The sequence below is a fragment of the Orycteropus afer genome, unplaced genomic scaffold (assembly GCF_000298275.1).
Source record: "Orycteropus afer afer isolate SDZICR_OR568_19922 unplaced genomic scaffold, OryAfe1.0 scaffold00013, whole genome shotgun sequence".
Taxonomy (NCBI): Eukaryota; Metazoa; Chordata; class Mammalia; order Tubulidentata; family Orycteropodidae; genus Orycteropus; species Orycteropus afer.
This window is the reverse complement of record NW_006921600.1, coordinates 16022221-16044930: the sequence shown is the minus strand read 5'-3', so window position 1 is coordinate 16044930 and position 22710 is coordinate 16022221. Positions and strand designations below refer to the sequence as shown.

General features: G+C 42.3%; 1 protein-coding gene across 1 annotated transcript; it reads right to left on the bottom strand.

Annotated features, from left to right (window-relative positions):
- Window positions 1-5297: 5297 nt before the first annotated feature.
- IRF6 (interferon regulatory factor 6) lies at window positions 5298-21903 on the bottom strand. The gene is made up of 7 exons (XM_007953000.2): window positions 21730-21903; window positions 13992-14196; window positions 12548-12676; window positions 9165-9308; window positions 7695-8087; window positions 6591-6709; window positions 5298-5522 (listed from the first exon to the last, which is right to left on the bottom strand). Exons 1-7 carry the CDS (start codon window positions 21901-21903, stop codon window positions 5298-5300), a joined length of 1389 nt encoding a protein of 462 aa, XP_007951191.1.
- Between the last annotated feature and the right edge of the window lie 807 nt (window positions 21904-22710).

Here is a 22710-nt window from a genome sequence, read left to right as displayed (position 1 = left end):
GAGCAAAGTCCAGAACAGATGGCCTGCTTAACTATCCATGGTTCCCTCCCCTGGGCTGCATCTCTCAGCTCCACACACTTGAGGAAGAGCCTAGAAACAAAGCATTAGCAGAAGATTATTAATACAAGCCAGTGGCACACCAGTCAACCTGCCAACAGTCTTCCCATAAGTCTTATAGCATCTTCCAAAGATCATTTCGTCCCCCTCTCTACTCTGAAATGTTAACCCCAGCCACGTAAAAAGGTATCACCAATGCTGCCTGATTTTCATGACTGTCTCCTGTACCCTCAAATTCTTGTCTCTCTGTCTTATGGCCAGCTTTATATTCTCTGGCTTCTATTCTAAATTTTACCTGCTGCAAATTACGTTTGCATTCAAACAGGGAGTGGAGAAGAGGTGCAAAATATAGGTAAGAGGGTCTTGGCAACATTCTGAGCATCTGACCCAGAACTACCCTTCTAGGTTCTAAATATACTCTTCCCAGTGCCAACTTCCCCTTATAGCAATCTGATTAAACTAATATACACTAGAATGTTGACTAATAACCACCTTACTTTAAGATATAAAAGCAAATTAAATAAAATATGATAGAACTGCAGGACTTGAAAGATTATTTCAAGACAGGGAGGTCTCTAGCCACTACTTGCTGGTTCATACTTCCTAGGTACTGCCCCTTTCTCCGAAGGTCTAATATTAACACTTCAGATTACAGATCGTTTTAATTCACCTTCTTTGTCTCCGCCAGGGTAAATAAGGCTGTCCCAAAGGACCATGATAAAAAGACCCTCTAGGTCTCAGTTTTCTCACCCATAAAATGACACCATGACCTTCAACGTTTCAGGCTTAAAATAAACTTCTACTGGCCCCACCTTCGCCCTCGGGCCGACATCCGAGGACCCGAGGACAACAGGCTCACTCCAATCTCCACACTCTCCCATTAGCACGGCGTCGTGATCTATTAAAAGAGACAGAGGTCCCTCTTCTACTTCCGATGGAGGTTCACCCCGCCGCGGCGCCGGGAATCCCGCCCGCGCAGGGACTGCTCTTCCGCCTCGATTTACTTCCAGCCCGAGAAGATGGGCTATTGCGCATGCCCTTCCTCTCAGAGTCCCCTCCTACCCGCCTCTCTCTCTCTTCCATGACATCATCCAGTCAGCTCGCGTGCTGTGCGTTAACCCCTCACTATGCCGGAAGTATGGACAGGCTGCTGCCTGGCCCTTTCCACCACATAACACGGCCCGGCGCTTCTGCGGAGGAGTGGGAGGAGCAGAAGTGGACGAAACAAGGCGGAGCTTGGTGAAACTGGGTGGTGGCCTCAGACGTCGCTTTGCGTTGGGCTGTGCTCTAAACCCGGTCGATTCCAACTTATAGCAACTGCCCAACAGGAGTCTCCAAGGCTGTAATCTTTTCGGAAGCAGACTGACACACCTTTCTCCTGTGCAGCGGGAGCTGGCTTTTTGGTTCGCAGCCAAGCGCTTTAACCACTGCACTACTAGGGCTCCTTGCTCTATGCCCTACCTGTGTTAAATCTGGTGTCCCACTAGACTGGGAAGTCAGTGTTTAATAAACTTTGCCTCCCAAATGAAACATATCTCAAGATAGTGGGCATGTTTTCCACAGTATTATTTTACCCAGAAGGTTGTAGGTTGTAGTTCTGCTTAAGAATTTCCATTTGAGGGATGGACACGGGGAGGAGAGCTGTTGCACTGGGTTAAATTGTAGTCAGTGTGTTGAGACGAGGTGTGTGGACTGCTGTATGGAGGGTGAGTTTGCTCTGTGATTTTCACCCAGGTCACAATGAAAAAGGGAAAAAAAAGGAGTTTTGAGGAGGAAAAAAAAAGTTTCCATTTGTTGGACTGCTGCAAAGGTTGTCTTTTTTATTTAACTTTGACTTGCCTAAATCCTAAATTTGAGGGGCTGGCTTCCAAGAAGAAATGTGCACAAATGCAACTCTGGCCAAGGTTGTAGTCTCTAGGAAGGGTGTGAGCATTCACCCTGAACTAAGCTCTGAAGTTACTGCAGTGAATAAAGCAGTGGAAAAACTTCCCCCTCATGAAGCTTCAATTCTAGGAATTCAGTTTATTGCTTCACATGAGGAAAAAGGAAAAGCAGGGATGCAGAGGTTTTCAATCAGAACGTTAAGAAGAAAAAGAGTGTTATTTCGCTTAAGTGTTAACATGTTCTTAACTACCAGCAAGGGAAGGAATGTCTTGAGAAAACTCCTGAGAAAATGGCCCAAATTTGTTTGTAAGTGGACAGGGCAAAAGCTGAGGTTTTACCCCTGCAAAATATCCATTTGAAAAGCATATGCACCTGGGGGAGCTCTAGTGGCATAGGGCCTAAGGCACTTGACTGCTAGCCAGAAGACTGGTGGTTCAAACCCACCAGCCACTACTCAGAAGGAAGGTTGGGCAATCTACTTCCATAGTGATACTGCCTCCGAAACCCAAGGAGGGTTCCGCTATGAGTCAGAACTGACTCCACAGCAGTGAGTGAGTGTTGCACCTGAGGCTTTACCTTGATGATATCTTTAGGCTGTAAAAAGAGGGAACTGTGGACTAAAGATGGGGCCAGCCTGGAAAGGCGAGGGGGGGGGGCAGCTTGTAGGAGCACCCAGGCTAACTGTGGCTCTTAGCTCAGAGGCAGGTAGCTAAAACTAGAAAATAGTCCTCTAATTTTGGAATTTTTCCTTCCCTATATTTATTAATTTATATACCCATGGTGGTTAGCAAAAAAAAAAAAAAAAAACCCTAAAATGAAAGACTTACTCATTTATTCCAGCAACAAATATTTGAGAATACATTATGCACCAGACACTATGCAAGAAGCTGGCAGCAAAGCCCAAGACAAACAATTGCTATCTTCAACAAATCTGTAGTCAAGCAGGTGACAGACACAGAATAATTCCAACGGAAATGATTATTCTGAAGGGGAAACTATAGTGGGTTATGGGACCATATAACAGGGCATATAATCTAGTTCTGAGGGATAGACAGGGAAGGAGCTGGGGACACCACCTGACTCCTCAATCTTCAGCAAGGGGAAGGCAAGGAGAAAACAGACTGAGTCCCCAAGAAAGAAAGGAATCTTTCTGGTATCTATCCATTAGGACTTGAGAAACAGCACCAAGGTTCAGCATTCCATAAAGGATCCCAAACACAAAAACTAGGCTATCTACTTAAGATCACATAAAACCATTCATCAAACACTCGAAGTTTATTCTTAAACTTCCCATTACAGTCACATACTAAAAGTTTGGTCCTTCTTGGCACTTCAGAGCATTCTATTTTCAACATCCTTTATCAGCTCACATTATTGGGCTTCCACCCAGATGGACAGCCTGGCGATCAGAGGAAAGGAAAGGGACCCGCCCAGATGCAATACCTGCCTTCCCAATTTACCCACTGAGATTCTTTTTAACTTTGAGCTACCCAGATAGACAAAAGCAGCTTAACTTCAAGACCAAATTCCTCATTTCACCTACACAACCAAAGACCAAAAAAAGTTACTATGCCTTATATGCTTCTTGGTCTCTAGAAGCCCAAATTTTAGTCACAGCTGGGCATCTGACTTTTATCCAGATTTCCTTGGGTAATGATAGCAGTAAATCCCTCTAGGTCCCTTCCAGAAACCAAACCAAACTCGTTGCCATGGAGTTGGACCCGACTCACAGTGACCCTTCCTTGGGTTTCCAAGGCAGTATCACTATGGAAGTAGATTACCCAACCTTCTGAGGAGTAGCTGGTGGGTTTGAACCACCAGCCTCTGGTTAACACTCAAATGCCTTAGGCACTATGCCACCAGAGTCCCTTAGAGACCTCAAAACCAAGGCGTAAGCATTCTGTATAAATAAATAAGTCCCACTGCTACCTTTGATTGAATTGAGCTTTTAGTGTATGAAAGCTCTCAATCATTCAGTGATTTGGTTTAAGGACAGCAAACTAGACATGGGCTTCCTTACTATGGCGTGGCACACACAGGCATTCAAGAGGAATGGGACCTGCACCTAGAGATTAGCATCTTGCTTTCTATTACAGTTTTAGAGTTTAAATTATGTATAATTTCTTCTCAAAAAAAAAATAAATAAAAAGCATCAGCAAAATGAACAGACTGAGAAAATTTACTAGATAAGACCAGTTTGTGGCAGATACAGCTACAATGTTCTGCCTCACTCTTCACCTTGATTATTCACACCCAGCTACCTCTCTATGAAGTGAGACAAGAAGGTTTGTGCTAGTTGAGTCTTTTCCAGAACAGTGCTGCCCAACCCTTCTTCAGCCTGGCCTTAACACAGCTAACATTCCATCTTTCCCAACTGCAAAAAATTCCAAATTACAGTGAGACTCTGTAAAACCCTTTAAACAAGGAGGAACTGTCCCTTTTGTAGCCAGAGGAGCTTATCCCAGATACCTAGTTCACTCTAGAATTCCCTCAGAGAAGAAAACAAGAAAAAGAAAAATAGAACTCCTTCCTCCACCACCCAAGTCATATACATTCATCTACCACACACAGTGGTATTTGAGAGGTGGTGAGGTAAACACCCAAAAGCCCATTCATCTACAGAATCCCTAGGCTTTCTACATTGACAGATTCTCTTTAGAGACTCAATTTATGAGCTTTTACACCACAGGCAGGGTGACTTTCAGACTTTGGCACCCACTTCTATTTAGATGTCAAGTTGGTTCCTAAGCAACCACCCGGCTCCCCTCCCTCTCACTCGCCCCGTCAAGGAGCCAGCTTTTACTATACTAGCAGAACAGGTCCAACAGAGCTCGATCTTGGACAAATCAGTGCTGGAGGGAACTTTAATGAAAGCAGGAAAAAAAAAATATGTGGTACAAGAACAATGCAGAAGCGTTCTGTTCTAGGCAGTTTTGCCTTGTACAAGTAGAATGAAGTCATCAAATCAGAGTTTTAAAGCTGGATGAAATTTCAGGCATCATTCCAACCCCTGCCCTTTATAAATGATGAATCTGAAGACTAAAGGTTAAGTGACTTATTCAAGGCCACACTATTGAAAGCAAATCTGCAGCTAAACCCTGGTGTCCAACTCCCAGGTCAGGTCTCCTACTACATTACACTAAAATTGGGAGCTTTAAAAAATAAAAGGAAAGTCTGAAGGATCATTTCTCCATAAATTACATCAATTTTAAAAGCTAAGTATATTTGGAAAAAGTCACAGACTACTAACAGTATTAGAAGAGAGATGCAAAAGTTGGTTGGTTAAACCTGAATAATAAAAAATATCCATATGTACAATATTTTAAAAAAGAAAAGGCTGAAGATGGCATTCATGATTACTGGGCTGGCAGAGCAGGGGGCAGTTGCATGCTAGGGGTGGGCTGCATGGGCTGCCAGCTTTCCTGGGTTTGCAGGATGCGATACAGCTGCTTCAGCTGAGCAACGATGTTATCTTTGATGTCTGGAGTTGAGATCTGCAGGCGGACACTGCCACTGTCAAAGGATCGTGTGAAATCACCAGAAAACATCTCATAGATCATCCGAGCCACCACTGGAATGACCTGTACAGGACATAGAGCACATGGGTATCTGCTGAGAAAAAAGTTACTCTTAAGCAACAGGGCAGACTCAAGATTAAAGTACAGACCAATGAGTCTCTGGAGAAGCCACCCACTCTAACGTCTACAGGAAACACCTTCATTTCTCGGGACCATCCTGCCAAGGTTCATTCTAAAAGGCAGTCCAAACAAGGTAAAGAATCTAGATGTAGTATCACATCACATGCCTAAATAAATGACTCCCTGAATAGCAAGACTTGACTTTTAACCAAATTTAATCTGTTGCCTGCCTCATACCACAACTCTGGGGGGCAGGCCCAAGTGGCCTTTCTGCTACTTCCCAGAGTATGGTCACATTCCTGAAGGCAACATAAAAGGCCTCTCTTACCAGGGGCTGGGGGGAGGGTGAAATGGGGTATCATTGCTTTAAGGGGTCTGAATTTCTGTTTTCTTATTGTTGTGTGCTTCCGAGTCAGTTCTGACTCATGGCAACCCCATGTGACAAGGCAGAGTAGAGTTGCCACATAGGGTTTCTTGCTGTAATCTTTACTGGAGCAAATCACCAGGCCTTTCTCCTATGGAGCCTCCGGGTGAGTCTGAACCACCAACCTTTTAGTTAGCAGTGAGCATTTAATGTTGTGCCACCAGGACTCCTTAGTTTCTGGTTAGGGAAATGAAGAACATGTGAAAATGGATAGTGGTGATGGTTGCACAACACGGTAAGTATAACTAATGTTACTGAATTGTACACTTAAAAATGGTTTAAACGGTAAATGTTTTATTATATATATTTTATCACTATAAAAAAAATGGTAAGCAGGGCTTTTCCTAGAAAAGCTGAGAAGGGTCATGCCCTTTTCGGTCTCAGCCAGACTCAAATGTCAATAAGAAGATGAAAGATATGTTCTCACTAAATCAGTCACCCATTTCGAGTACCTGCATTTTCCAGCTTGGTCTTTACTATACACAGCCTAAGCCTGCTACCAGCATCCAGTGGAACTAAAACCCACCTGAAGCCTGGGAGCTAGAGCACTGGCAAAAAGAAGAAGAGTTGTTGATACATCAACTCACCTGAACCAAGATGAGTTTCCTTTCTGGGGGTTTCCCATCTGGCCATTCTTCCCCAAAGCATAAGTAGATCTCAAATGGTGGCTGCTTTTCTATCTGTCCTTTCTGGTGAGCAATAAGATCTGCAGAAGGTAGAAAAGCAAGTTGGGTGCACTGGGTCACTCCAATGCCATCTTTTTTGCTGTTCAATAATGGCTGTCACTAGTCACATGTGGCTATTTAAATTAATTAAAATTAAATAGTTCTATAGTCACATTTAGGGAGCCCTGGTAGCATAGTGCCTAAGGCACTTGACTGCTAACCAGAAGGCTGGTGTTTCAAACCCACCAGCCACTCCTCGGAAGGAAGGTTGGGCAATCCTACTTCCGTAGTGATACTGCCTCGGAAACCCAAGGAGGGGTCGCTATGAGTCGGGGCCGACTCGACGGCACATAACAACAACAACAACAACAACATAGTCACATTAGGAATAGAGAGTTCTTTCTACTGGGCATCATTGATCTGAACCCACTTGAGGTTTAAACCACATTGCAAAATTCACATCTTATGTTCTTTAGAACTGTCTGCTTAAATTCAGTTCCCGGATATTTCTCAAAAGAAAAGAGTTTATGATTTGCTGAATATGACAAATGGGGTCAACTTTCAAAGTTTAGGATAAACTAGTAACAATTGCAGGGTAATGACAAGGCTGTCTCTCTCTACTAACACTGAAGGAGCCAAAAACCAAAACCAAGCTCATTGCCATCAAGTCGATTCCAATTCATCGCGACCCCCATTGGGTTTCCAAGGCAGTAAATCTTTACGGAAGTAGATTGCCTCATCTTCCTTCAGCTGAGCAGCTGGTGGGTTTTGAACCACCAACCTCTGGTTAGCAATCAAATGCTTTAGGCACTACACCACCAGAGCTACTTGAAGGAGCCAAAGCCAAGCTATAAATAATCAAGGCCCTCTTCTCCTTTCTCTTCCTCCAGAATGATTTTTTTTTTTTTTTTTTTTAACTAGGAAAGAAAAGAAAGGGGAAGAATGGAGAGGAATGGAGAGATGGAAGAAAGAACACGTACTCCCGGATAGCAATTCCTATCATCGACCTGCTGAAAAGAGACTCACCGCTGAGGAATGTTTCCAGGCAAAATAGCTTGACCTTCTTTTGTCTCTCAATCAGGTTGGGGGCAACAAGCGATGGGGCACATGGTCCAGACCAGTACACCTTGCACTGGCACAGCCTGATGGCATAAATGGCATGACCGCTGACCTCAAGGATCAGTCCTCTGTCCATGACATCCAGGAGCTTGCTGGTGAAAAGCTTCTGTTTCTCATTGGTGATGTGCTCTGGACCTGGGAACTTGACCTGCTCCAGACTGACGGGACCAAAGAGCTCCTCCTGGTCAGGCATGGGGCCCAGGTCCCCATAGAAAAGCCGGCAGCCCTGAGGATTGCTCACGGTCATGGTCTGCCCATATTCCTTCCCACGGTACTGAAACTTGATGTCCAGGTCAGTCACTGCAAGGTAAGAGAGGACCATGAGAGTTCTGATCTCCTGATGTACTTGTTCATCCCTAAGACTCATCCAAGCCCATCAAGATCGAGCTATCTTTCAACCAGTTTTCAGGAAGGCCAATGCCATAGGTGTTCCTCCTGTAACACAAGGAGACATCAAAATATCCCTAGGATAGTCGCTCAGAAGGTTTCCTTTAAGAAAACAGTTCAAAGTCCATCTATATTACCTCTGTTCAATTGTCACACCCTAAGGCTAGAATTTCACCAAGCGAAGTGATAGGTCCTGATCTCTACCCTTCATACTGACTAACTCTTCACATTAATGGGCATTGAAAGGAGATCAAAAGTAAGATATCTTGTTTGGATCCAATTTTTGGCTCGTTGTTTAATGAAATCAGAGGAACAAGAAGAAATACAAATCCATCTTTCTGAAAATACACATATGAGCACACAGTGTGGATCTGATCTAACAATATACAATAAAAGGACAAAGCTTACAGCAAAGTAAATCTTCACTCAACAAGTCTCTGTTGAACCCTATGGGTCTTATTAAAGCTATTAAGGTTTTAGGACAAAATTTCAATTCCTTGTACTCACACCCCAACTACATGTGGTGTGTAAGAAGACTGGGCCAATGAAACTGATTCTTTATTGAGATAAACTTACGTCCAATTCAAAAAGAGACTTTTATCTCTGAGTCCCCAAACCCCTAAAATCCAGAATCTCCTTAACTATACCCATGGCCATTAACCTCTCTATACCACAACTTGCCTTATTCCCAAATCTGCTAGCCAGACTGATAAACCTGGGCTTCCTGCCCTCTAGGAGGTAAGTAACATGGACTATAACCAATCACAGCATCACCAGGAGCAAGCAGGCATGAGCTGATGATTCTTTAGTTCTCCCCTGGTAACTCATCAGCCAACCAGAGTTCTCCCCTGGTAACTCATCAGCCAACCAGGAGGAACCAGGCAAAGGCAGCTATTCTACATATGGCAAAGAAATGGAGGCAAAAAGCTGACAGGAAAGGGAAAATAATAGGAGTTCAAGACCCAGCAAGAAAGATCAGGGCTCACTTACTTGGGAGAGAGCTGATCCATAGCTCTGGAGAGCTATAAAAGGGCTGTATAGGCGCCTGGGGTACTTCCATCTCCAGAGGTTCAGTTTTGGGCCACACTGCTTCAGGACTGCAGTTGCCCACACTGGCTGGTGCCATGGGAGACCCTAGAACAGAAGGACGTAGGTGAGCAGGCAGGGGCACCATACATGTACATCACTTGGCCTGGGGCTCTAAGAACTTACAAGGTCAGCAGACAAGACTCAAACACTAGACCATGACTCAATAGTGAGGTCCCAGCTTATAAATGATTCCCACAACTAACACCATAAGAAATAAGGTTCCTACAAGAACAGATATATGAACACCCATGGTCATCACAGCACTATTTACAATAGCAAAAAGATGGAAACTACCTACGTGCCCACCAACAGAAGAATGGATAACCAAACTACAGTACATGCACACGATGGAATATTATGTAGCACTAAAGAATAATGTAGAATCTGCAAAACACTGCATAACATGGATGAACTTGGAGGACATTATGCTGAGTGAAATAAGTCAATCACAGAGGGACAAATATAGTATTAGTTCCTTATTGAAAAAAGTCAAGGAAAGGTTTATATATGGAAGGAAACTTTCTTTGTTGGTTACCAGGGCGGGGGAAGGGAGGCAACACAGCAAAAATAAATAAACAAATAAATGAAATTTAAAAAAAAGAAAAAAACAAGAAAGAAAGAAAGAAGGTTCCCATACTCCTGCTTTCCTTTCTAATCATATTAATTCTGCCATGAACACATAGTTCTAAAAACCTGTGTTTGTGGAAGATGAGACAATAGATAAATGTGTTATTGCTGGGGGCTAAATTAAAATGGGCATGAGTGAGAGGTTCCCAGCTGTAAAATGTCCCCAGCTGTCAAACAGAACCTGACTGTCTCTCATAATATGAACTCAACTGAATTAGATTATTAACTTTGAGTAAATGTTAATGTATAAAAATCAATTAAGAACAAACACTTTCACATGCATAAAATATCTCTATAAATTTACTCAAGAACCTAGAAATATGTTTTTCCTCAGGGAAGGAACTGAGAGGCTAGGGAACAGGATGGAAAGTAATCCTCTTGAACTAAATTACCTTTTTGCATAAGGATGAATTTCAAGCCTTGTGAAAATATTATTTATTCAAAATTATCCAAATAAGGATTTTTAAAATAATGAAAATCCCTCCTATTCCTCTGCTGTTATCAAAGTTGGCTCCCTCCAAAGTCTACAGATTTCTGCTCCTAGCTTCACCTCTTAGGCATCTATTCTTCAATGCTTCTTTTTTCTCTGCCCCAAAAGCTCTGAAATCACAGAGATTAATGTTTCTTTGAACCTTTGTGTTTAAGTCTGGTTAAATCTGTGTACCCATTTTATTTTTTTGTTTTTAATACATGACCCATATCTTTCTCAAAAGGATTCAAGACAGCCCATAACAAAACACAGAACAACAACTTTAGTAATATATGAACATAAGTAGGAAACTAAGATCCTAGAAATAGATTGCATACTTTCAAGGAGTCAGAATAAAAGAATGAGTCAGTCAAGGATTTGGGAAAACATCCCAATATTCAGATGTCCAACTCTTAAAAATCTCACCAAGTGGGAATATAGCATGTGGCAATACTGACTTGAAAGACCTCCCAGAAATTTTTCTTTACTCCCCAACTTGGTTGCAAAGATAGAAATGGCAGGATAACTCAACTGGCATAACATACTGTACAAAACATTGTTCCACCTCCTACTTTGGCGAGATCTTAAAAGCTAGCAAGCTGCCATCTAGATACAACGATGGGTCTCTCCTCGTCCAGAGCAAAGAAGAATGAAGAAAACCTATATTCATGGGAACAATTAGTCCTAGCCACTGGTACACCATCTGATCTGCAGCCTATACAACTATGAGACCAGAAGAACTAGATGGTGCCCGGCTACCACCGTCATCCACTTGGAAGGGGATCTATGTAGGAGATCCTTGATAGAGAGGGAAAACAATGTGGAACAAAACTCAAAATCATTTAGAGAAAGAAAAAAAAAAAAGGTGGGGACCAGGTTTGCTGGTCTGATAGAGTCTGGTGGAACCACTGAGACTATGGCCCCTAGCTGCCCTTCAGCTGGAATTGAACCCACACCTGTGGTTTCCCGCCAAACAAAATACAGGCATATGAGTTGAACATTTACCTTAAGTAGATACACTCCTTGGAGAGAACAATCATGGGAGAAAGAAGGGCTGCTTATGCACAGGGAGACAGCTCAGGGGGCAGGAGTGTATGGAGGGATGGACACTGGGAAGAGGTAACTATGGGGAGGAAGTGGGAGGGGAGCTGTTGCATTGTGGTAAACTGTGGTCAATGACATGAGACAAAGTGTATGTGAACTGCTGTACGGAAAGTGAATTTGCTCTGTAAATCTTCACCCAAATCACAATTTAAAAAAATAATAAATAAATAAAATGAAAAAGAAAAAGAAATGGCAGGATAAGTGAAGGAAGACAAGTAGACAGACAAGAGTCATTTCCTCAGTCTTAAAGCTGGGGCATCATCTAGAGTAGAGTATCCTAAAATCTTAAATAAATCATCTTAATATATCAGGTTTTCTAGATGACACAAATATCTCATTTGACCCATAGTAGCCAAAGGGCACTAGAAAGTCAGGAAAAAACAAAACAAAACACCTCCTTAACTGAATATTTGTCATTTGACTAAGATCATTTCAGTGGACAGTTTCAGGTAAAAAAAAAAAAAAAAAGCTGCAGAACAGCAAGTCAATTTATGTTCCAGAATGCTCAGAATGGACAATGGGAGATTTAGTATCTGCTCTGTCCCACAGTAGCCTTCTAAACTCTCAAGTCATTTTTTCCTGGGAAGCTGCAGTCAAAATGCTCATAAAAGTGAAGTCTCTTAGGGATAAATTCTATCAGAGCCTAAAATTAGCAGCTGTAATTTCCTAAGATACAGCCTAAATAGAGTAGACCCAGAGTTTATACCAAGAGAAATAATGAAAGAATTTGCCTTCAACTCATGAAAATGACATCTGCACTGGGCCAGAAGGAAATAGGCAATATTTTAAAAAGCTGATAGATTTGTAATTGGGAGTGAGGATGAATTTAAATTATTTCTTTCCTTGTCTTATCACACAAGATTCAGAAGATTTTCTCTATGCCTAGAGCCCACCCCCAACCAGATAGTGAAGTCAGGGGAGCTCCCTTGCTTATGACTCCTGCTTGCTCACAGCCCAGCACCCTGGCCACAGGGCCTGGTCACTGCTCCTAGTGCAGTGGTGCCTGAGGGTCAGCAGTTCCAAGCTAAAAGCCTTTTACACCTTCCTCAATCCTTTGTGCCACCCACCACTCACCCACACTCACCATTAATGTTCAAGAAGGGGAACGTATCCTGGATGGGAACATGATGCTGCGACTGATCTAGTTCATCTTCCTCATCGTCTTCATCTATATCATTATCCTTCTCATCCCAGGGAGCAGACCCTGTGGATCCTAGCCAAGAAACAAAGACATAAGCCAACAGGTGAGCAGCTCAGTTTGCACTGCCATCCCTGCAGCTGGCCCAACCCAAAAGTTAGGAACAGCTAGCATAGAGGTTCCTCAAGCTCAGTATGCACCCTCAGCACCCTAGCTAAAAAGAATGGGTAAACCAAGGGTGTATTAACTGCTGGGTCCAACGCATTATACAGTGCCTTAATGTAAGCTCTCTTCCCCTCTCCTATCCAGTAGCTATAAACCCTACTCCCTGCTAGAAATCTCTTAATACCTTCCCTAATCTTCTTCCTACACATTGTTGTTGTTGTTGTTATGTGCCGTCGAGTCGGCCCCGACTCACATTAGCAACCCTTTTAAGGAATGAAGGTCACCAAACTATCACATTTGTAAACTTAACATGAGGAACAAGTCTTAATTCCAAGCCTCACTGGATTCACTGGAGGACAATTCTAAATTATTTGACTCTTAGTTGGTAAGGAGTTCTGGTGGCATAGTGCCTAAAGCATTTCACTGCTAACCAGAAGGCTAGTGGTTCAAACCTACCACCCAGTCTGTGGAAGGAACATGAGGCAACTTATGTTCCAGAATATCTTCACAGAGGTAGAACCCTGTGAAGATTTACCACCTCAGAAACCCAATGGAGGTCACTATGAGTCAGAATCAACTCAGTGGCAGTGACTTTGGTTTTGGTTTTTCTCAGTTGGTACTTGTTGAGCATTGGATATACAGAAGAATCAGGTCATATTCTCTTAGCAAAAGTGTCCTATAAATTAATGATTGCACACTCAACATTTAGAAAGAACTTAATAGCTTTTACCCATCATATCAATTGATTTTTACAATATCCTTTGATGTAGGTAGGAAAATTGAGAGCCTACATTTTACAGCTAAAAAACTGAGGCTTAAAAAGTCAAGTGACTTGATTCAATATCTATCATGCAAGTAGTGAAGTGATAAGAGCCTCATTTAGAACTCAAATCTTCTAAGTCTTAATTTCTCCTATGTCTAAACTACCTGGCCTCTTAACTCAGTGTTGAGTCCCAAGCGAGAGGCTATTTTTACAGTAGACCTTTATACTTTCTAATGCTTTAAGCAATCAGACTAATAAGCCATTACCCTAAGTGAACAAGAAGATTTTGCTGCATTTACACCTTCTATTCTCTGGTCCTTGCTAGGAAAAGGCTTTCCTACTTTACCAGCCTCATACTTGGTTAACCAGGCTACAATCTCTTTTAAGGGCAACAATCTCTTTAATAGTTCATCCCAGGACATGGCATACTGCCCACCTTCTCCCCAGCAGTTGGGGCCTCACCTGGGTTAATGATCGAACCCTGGGGTTGGGGGATGTCACACACTTGATATATCTTCACTGGGTTCATAGGCACTTCCTTAGTGCCATCATACATCAGGTTGAATTCCCTGCTCTTGTTGAGAGCACAGCGGAGCTGGGCCTTCCATTTAGCTGGGTCAGGGTCATCCACCCCTTCCTGGTACTTTCCTGTCTCCACAGCCCAGGCCTGAGGAATAGGAAACCACAGTGAGCACCTGCTGTTGTCCAGAACCACTGTAAAGTATGCACACTCTCCCTCTTATTCCCACCCACAAACACATATCCCTGAGCCTGCCTGCCCTACCATCAAACCTAGTTATATAGAAATACTGCCTTAGCACCAGGCAAGGCAAGGCCTGAAGGAAATTAAGCCATGAGCAAATAATTTTTAAAAGAAACCATATATCTAGCATTGGTGCCAGCACCTGTCAGACTACAGCATTGTAATGAAGGGTTGAAAATAAAGAAATGGAGGACTTCCAGTAAGATTGAGGAATAAGCATACAAGTCACACAGACCCTCTTCAACAAAGAAAAGAAAAACCAATTGACAGAGATACAGAAGATAATCCTGGAGCCCTGAGTTTTGAAAGGAACTATACAGAAGTGGATTAGGCACCAACTAGCGGAAAAACCTGAGCAAAAACAGTGAGCACAGAGACAGTCAGAGATGTGGACTGTCAGCTACTCCAATGGAACCAACAGCCTGAATATTTCCAAGTGGTATTGGGACCTGAGAATTTACCTTAAGATCAGCCCTGGTCACCAAGGGCTGCAGGGATGACTGCACTGGTGGCCTATGACTAGGAAGGTAAACAGAAAGGTGGGAGACAACCTGAGCTGTTGACTTTCCACTGTCCAGAGGGCGCAGCCATTCTGATTGTTTACATGTGGCAGTCATTTTGGATTTTTAAAGTGACTGAGGGTGCAGCCATTTTGAATGTTTACAAGCAGTGGCTATTTTGGATATTTAAAGTAACCAAGGGTGCAGCCATTTTGAATGTACAAGCAGTGGCCATTTAGGAAATTTAAAGTGACCGAGGGTGCAGCCATTTTGAAACTTTATAAATGGCAACCATTTTGAATTTTAAAGGGATAGCAATCTCATTCGGATTCCAGGGACCTAAGAATAGGCTCTGTTTGACAAGGTTGGCAGGGACATACGAGAGGCGGACAATAGGAAAGGAGACAGGTGGTAAGTGTACAAGTGCTGCCCACTAGTAAGTAGAGGAGCACAGTACAGTACCCTGCTTGCGTAGATAGCATACAAACAAAACAAAACAAAAATCGTGGGCAAGTCACTACAACATAAAATCACCAATTAAATAAAAACACAAAACCGTCACAATGCCTCAGAGACAACAGAGCATCACAGTCTACACAAAGAAGCAAGATAAAGCAGGAGAAACAAGGGACCAAGATACAGACCCAAAACACATTCCTGAGGAAGACTCAGCACTGGAAATCCCTGATAAGGAATTCAAAAGAATTATATGTAGGTATCTTTAACGAATTGAGAGACAGATCAAGGAAAACAGAGAGAAAACTCTAGAATAATTTCAAAAGACAATAAGAACAAAATGACAAAATAATGAAAAATTAGAAATGATACAAAACCTACACATAGCAATCCAGATTAATACTAAATTTTCAGAAATAGATAAGACATTGAATGGGCAGAGAAGCAGAACTGAATCAATGTAAGACAGAATTAGGGAGAATGAAGACAAATACCTGAACACCTTTTTGGAAAGGGATCAGTCAGAAAAAAGATCAAAACAAAATGAAGAAAGCCTCAGGTTCATGTGGGATACCATCAAAAGGAATAACCTACGTGTCATCAGAATTCCAGAACAGGAAGAGACAAATAAAACCACAGAGAAAACTGTCAAATATTTGTTAGAAGAGAATTTTCCTGGTATGATGAAAGATGAGAATGTATCAATTCAGGAAGTCCAACGAACCCCAAACATGATAGACCCCAAAAGAAAATCACCCAGACATATCATCATCAAACTTATCAAAACCAAAGATAAAGAAAAAATCATGAGAGCAGCATCGGAAATAAATAAATAAATAAATACCCGCAAGGGGTAACCAGTAAGACTAAGCTCAGGGAACAAAACCCAAAATCATTTGGAGAAAAAAAAAGGGGGAATGGGACCAAGTTTGCTGGTCCGATAGAGTCTGGTAGAACCACTGTGACTATGGCCCCGAGCTGCCCTTCAGTTCTGCAATTGAACCCACACCTGTGGCTTCCAGCCAAACAATAGACAGGCATATGAGATGAACATTTACCTGAGGCAGATACACTCCTTGGAGAGAACAATCATGGGAGAAAGAAGGGCTGCTTATGCACAGGGAGACAGCTCAGGGGGCAGGAGTCCATGGAGGGATGGACACAGGGAAGAGGTAACTATGGGGAGGAAGTGGGAGGGGAGCTGTTGCATTGTGGTAAATTGTGGTCAATGTCATGAGACAAAGTGTATGTGAACGGCTGTATGGAAAGTGAATTTGCTCTGTAAATTTTCACCCAAATCACAGTAATAATAATAATAAAGACTAAGCTCAGATTTCTCGACAGAAACCATGCAGGCGAGAAGACAACGGGATGGTATATACAAAACACTGAAAGAGAAAAATTTTCAACCAAGAATTATGCACCCAGCAAAACTGTGCCTCAAATATGATGGTGAAATTAGGACATTTCCAGATAAGCAGAAATTAAGGGAGTTTGTTAAAACCAGACCAACCTTACAAGAAATGCTAAAAGGTACCCTTTGGACAGAGAAGCAACAATAGCCAACAACAACTGACCATTAAAACACATGATGACATAACCCAGAAACCAACCCAGCTATGGGAGTATCCAAAGTAAGTAAGTCTACAGGATTGTAAACAGGGAACCAGAAACAAAATTGACAAATGAGGACAACTACAAACCAAAAAGAGGGGAAAAACTGTGTCATTACAGAACTTCTAGATGGTAGGGAAGTCAAGACAACTATAAGATAAAACAGACTGTTCTATACTTGGGAAGAAAACTATAAATCACAGGGTAACCTCAAAGAAAAAGGATAAACCTTCACATCAAAAAAGAGGACCAGCATAAATATTCAGCAAATACTAAAACAATAGCAATGAAGGAAGTGATAACACGATTCATAAACAAAATGAGCTCAGCATAGAAAATTATATGGAAAAAAGAAATTGACACCACGAAAAAGCACATAACAAAAATGACAGCAACAAATTCATATTTGCTGATAATTACCTATCTGGCAAGAGACTTATCTCTAAGATTTATAGTGGAAGAGTGGATGACCAAACTATGGTATATACACATAATAGAATACGACGCAGTACTAAAGAATAATGTAGAGTCTGCAAAACACCGCATAATGTGGATGAACTTGGAGGACATTACACTGAGTGAAAAAAGTCAATCACAGAAGAACAAACATAGTATTAGTTCATTGTTGTGGAGGGTCAAGGAAAGGTTTGTATATGGGGAGAAACTTTCTTTGTTGGTTGGCAGGGGTTGGAGGGGAGAGGAGGGAACACTGAAAAAAAAATGCATTGACCCATGCCACTTTAGTTTTGTGTATTTCACTGTACATAAATTATATTTCAATAAAATGCATTAAAAAAAATTGGAAAACCACAAAAAAAAAAAAAGAAAGAAATGTCTGAAAGGATATGCATCAAAATGCTAAGGATATCTGGACAATAAGAAATAAGGCAAAATAGGGTGGCAGATGACAGGAAGAGTTTAGTCTTGCTATTCCCCTTTCTTCAATCTTCTATCTGATGTGTAAATAGAGTTGTAGAAACCTGGTGCTTTAGAAATAAGTGTGCCTTAGGCAAACTGAGGTTCAGTTTGCACCATTGGCTGAGGACCTCAAGTCCTAACAAACCCATATCTCCTACTTTTCCCTATTTCTTCAAACTCCCACTTTATCAGAAACATGCTGCCAGCCATACCTGTGGCCAGTGGCATGGGCTTAAACAGTTGGCTCATCCTCTCTGGTTTTCAAATATGGGAACTCACAATGCTTCCCCCAGACAAGGGGACAAAGTAGTCTCTCCAGTGAAGAGCAGGAAAGTCTGAACTGCTCAGACCATAAACCACGGTCCTCAGGAACAATGCAGAGAGTAGGAACACAGCCCTACTTCTAGGTCTACTAGGCATCTATGTTTCTGCTAACAAGATATCCACTCTCCCCCATTGATAACGTATTTCCAGATCTCTAAGCTTTATTTAGAAGCCCTAATGGTGCAACAGTTAAGCACTCAGCTGTTAACCAAAAGGTTGGCAGTTCAAACCTACTTAAGGGCTCCACACAAGACCTAATGATCTTCTTCCATAAAGATTACAGCCAAAAAACTCTATAGAGCTGTTCTCCTCCATCACTTGGGGTCACTATGAGTCAAAAATCAACTTAATGGCATCAGACAACCTAACCACCAGCTTTCTTCGCAAGTGTAACATGTTCTTATGTTGGGTAGAGGGATATCATTAGTAGAGAGCTCAAGACAGAAAGCACACACGGCACATTTTTCTAGCTGACAGGGAGTATTACATTGTCCAACCCCAGATCCCTGCCTCTCCTCTTGACCACAGACTCCTTCTAAACTTAAATTGAGGATGCTTTCTGCCCCATTAGGTAAGACCTCTGAATCCCCCTTAGTCAGTCACTGCAGAGCTTCACAATCATGAGGAAGTCTCTCCCAATAGCTAATCTAAACCCCTCCTCCATCAGTTCAGATTCATATCCTCTTATCCTCTTCTCAGATTTGGGCTCTTCCATTTTTTTTGTGGTATGGTATGAAGGGGAGCTCTGGTGGCATAGTACCTAAGGCATTTGACTGCTAACCAGAAGGCTGATGGTTCAAACCCACCAGCCACTGCTCTGAAGGAAGATCAGGCAATCTATATCCATAGTGATACTGCCTCAGAAACCCAAGGAGGGGTCACTATGAGTCATATCCGACTTGACAGCAGTGAGTTTTGTTTTTTGTTTTTATGGAATGAAAAGATCTGACAAAATTGGACTGCCCTAAGAGGCTCAGCAGGCACTAAGTGCCCTGATTGTTGCTCTATTCCATCTGAACCCCCTCGGGGGATTTCAATTTCTCCGCTCCCTAGGTTCTGGGAGGCACATCTCCGGTTACCTGGATGCCTGGCTTCTTCCTCCCTGCATTTTCTCTTCCCCTTATTTGATCTTCTGTCTCTGCCTAGCCAACTCTGGCTGTGCAGATTTTGGCACAAGTCTACAAATTTCTGTGGCTCCCCTATGCCCTACCCCTCCAGGGAGAACAGCCAGGTTAACCCAGAACCACAGCCCCAGCCTTCCTGCTTACCACACAGCCATTCCCCAGAGCCCAGTCAGACGGCACTGAGGACCTAAGGCTAATGCAGCAACAGGTAATGCCCTTGATGGTTGAACTTTATAGTCAAGAAAAGAGGGCCTATGGTGTACCATATGACAATCATTATGAATAACAAACATTATGCTGTTCAAACCCCCTTTGACTCTTGCTTCTAAGAGATCCTGGTCACTGTGCAGGCCTCTATTTCTTTTCCTAAAATGGAAATAATCCTTACATTTTTACAGTACTTTACAAATGCCTTCCCAAGCATTATTTCATTTGATTCTCATAATAATCTTGTGATGGGCCAAGACTGGTTTCCTCCACTTTTTACTGACGAGGAAGCTGATACCCAGAGAGGTTATATGACCGGCTCCAGATCACACATGCAGTTGATGGTAGTAGAATTTGAAGCCAGGTCTTCCAATTCCTAGTCAGAAGGGAAAGTATGATAATGGGGGCAGATAAAACCACATGTTCAAATCTTGGCTCTATCACTTACTAGCTGTGTGATTTTGGCAAATTACTTAGCCCCTTGGAGACACAGCTTTTGCATCTACAAATGAGGGTAAAAACCTCCCTTAAAAGAGAATTAAATGAGATAGTAGATGTAGGGTATAAAAAAGGGGCCCATTTATGTTAGTGCCCATCTGCATATCCCACCAAGGCCCATCAGAGTTCAGGATTTGTGAAAGTACCCATACTCTTCTCCTGGCTTCCCTAGGCCCTCCTGTCACCATTCTGAAATCAGATAGACAGATAAAAATGCAACAAAGCAGCCTCCCCACAGCCACCTTTTCCTCAAGCACTAAGCAGATAGTCTCCTGAGTGGAGCTTTCAGAAACAAGCCCCTTTCCCCATGGCCTGTTACTGTCAGACACTTTATAACAGCAAACCCAGCTTCAGACCAAGACCTCAACGGAAGGCCAGCTAGGCTAGGAGTAAGGGTCCTAGGTATACTGACAAGTGACCTATCACCTTCCCAGTGCAAACTCCAATAACTGAATATGATTTACAGGTGTTTTCCTTATGACTTTTACATCATTATTTAATATCTAAATTAAGAGCGTTCATTTACTTTTTTCTAAGTACCCTGCAGCCAGTTTTCTCTTTTCTATACCTGACATAACTGACTTGGGTGGAAACATCTAAGGGCTATCTCACCTTTGAACCCTAAGCCTATCCTTTCTGCCCTTTCTTGATCCAGCCTCAGCAAGAACCTGGGCTATCAATCTTAAGAGGCTCAAGGTAGTGACTGATTTTCACTTTTGACATACAACTTATAAATCATGGAAGAAAAAAAATAAATTCATGTCTCCATGCCTTGGGGGTGCAGGAACTAATGCTAGTCTTGACAGAAGACTGACAGCAGAGAGAAGCTGGTCTGGAGCAGAGGCACAGACTTCAGAGTTGCAGACCACACAAGACCCTTTCCCACCAATCACCTTCCCACTACACTTGTCTTAAGTCAAATGTGGGTTTTCCTTGAACTGGGTAAAATGTCACACAATTAAATTTTGTCTTCAGTTAAATATTATATCTAAGCTACTTTTATTGAAGAAAACATTTGTAGACTACAGATTCATAAGTAAATCACCTCTGAGGAGCTCTGGTGGTATAGTGGATAAGGCATTTGGCTACTAACCGGTAAGTCAGTGGTTCATAACCCACCAGCTGCTCTGTGGACAGAAGATGGGGCGATCTACTTATTTACAGCCTCAGAAACCCAATGGGGGTCGCTATGGGGGTCGCTATGAGTCAGAACCAACTCGATGGCAGTGAGTTTGGATTGTTGTGTTTTTTTGTTTTGTTTTGTTAAATCACCTTTAATTTTTAGCAGAAATTATAGGTCTGGGGAAACAAACAATTAACATCAAAAGAAAATTTTCCTGAGGGCCCTCTACACTCATTCTACAAGCTGTGTTAGGAGCCTACTAACAGTTAACAGTTCAGTTCTGGTCTCAATAGTTGTTTCCAGGACCAACTACCTCTCTTTATAGCAAAGGCCCTGAGTGAACGAACAGGAGTCCTTGGTCCCTGACACTTCACAGCTTTTGGAATAACTACATCACTACTTACAGGAGTTTAGCCAACCCCACCTCAGATCCTTCAGCCAGTAGGAAAGGATGAAGTGTTTCAAACATTATAGACATGCCCTGACAAGAGGAATTACTATGCCACTAAGGTTGTGCATCCCATCAAAAACATTCTCTCTGTTTCATAAAAGTTTTAGGTAAATGTATTCCCTGTGCCAAAATAGAAAACAAAATGAAATAAACAAGCAAAAACAAAAACAGAAATGTCTGTGAGAACTAGAAAAACTTCCAAGTCAAATGATAGTCCTTTACCTTGAAAATAGTATTTTCTTCCTCTTGTTGAGGACTATGCCGGGTGGCATGTTTCCAGGGAATCTGGAAGCGTTTTGAGTCCCTGTGTAGCCAGATGAGCCCAGGATACAGGCCACTGTCCACCTGGGCCACCAGCCAGGGCTTCAGCCGGACTCTACGGGGGTGGAGGGCCATGATCTGGGGGGTAGAGGAGGAACGGAGAGAGCAGGAGAATTAGGCCAGCCCCTGGGAACTTTTCCCAGCCACTGTTCCCATATGATCGAGCTACAGTTTCATTAGATTACAGCAAAGAAACTAAATATGGGAACAAACTATGCCAGGTAGGAAAGAAAAGAAAAGAGGTTAAAAGGTTCTTTTGATTCTTATTCCAAAGCCATTTATACTTCATGCTCTAGCCAAATTAGACTTATCATGCAAGTAGATCACATTTCTTCTCTTTAAATCCTGAAGCAGAAAAATAAAAAGGTGATGTCATTACTGCTGGAACACAGTCCTTCCTAAAGTACCAAGGGCTTTGGAAGAGAAGGGAAATTGCCCTTTTTAAGCTGATCGCAGGAGAGGAAAAAAAAAAAAAGGAAACAGCACCTGTATATGGGCAAGAGACCGAAGCACCTTCTCTTTTTAAATAAGACAACTAAACGCAAATGGGAATACTTTAGTAAGAAAATACTTCACACATCGTGTAAGAGGGAAATAGGTGAGAAGCATGTCCTGGGTTCCAAAGTACTTACTTACATGAAAGAGAAGGCAGTGTGTCCACGGAGAGCCGAAGAGTAGGACCTCAGGACAGCTTCCCTTTCTCCTGGCCACCCAAAGATCCTATAATTAGAAAAAGGAGCCTCAGCTCATTATCCACAGTGCAATTCAGTGTCTCATAGAAAGTTTGGGAACTTTGGAGATAAAGGCTCTGAGACCACTTCCCTGCAACTGAGTCTGGTAAAACTCAGAAGCCCTAAGATAATCATCAGATACCATAATTCC

Bases quoted from the DNA above. Each gene is read 5' to 3' on its own strand.
- IRF6 (XM_007953000.2), bottom strand. From the start codon at position 21,903: ATGGCCCTCCACCCCCGTAGAGTCCGGCTGAAGCCCTGGCTGGTGGCC. The intron at 14,197-21,729 runs GTAAAGGACTAT...CCTATTCCTCAG, and splicing joins AAGAAAATACTATTTTCAAG to GCCTGGGCTGTGGAGACAGG. The intron at 8,088-9,164 runs GTAAGTGAGCCC...CTTACCTTGCAG, and splicing joins ATGGATCAGCTCTCTCCCAA to TGACTGACCTGGACATCAAG.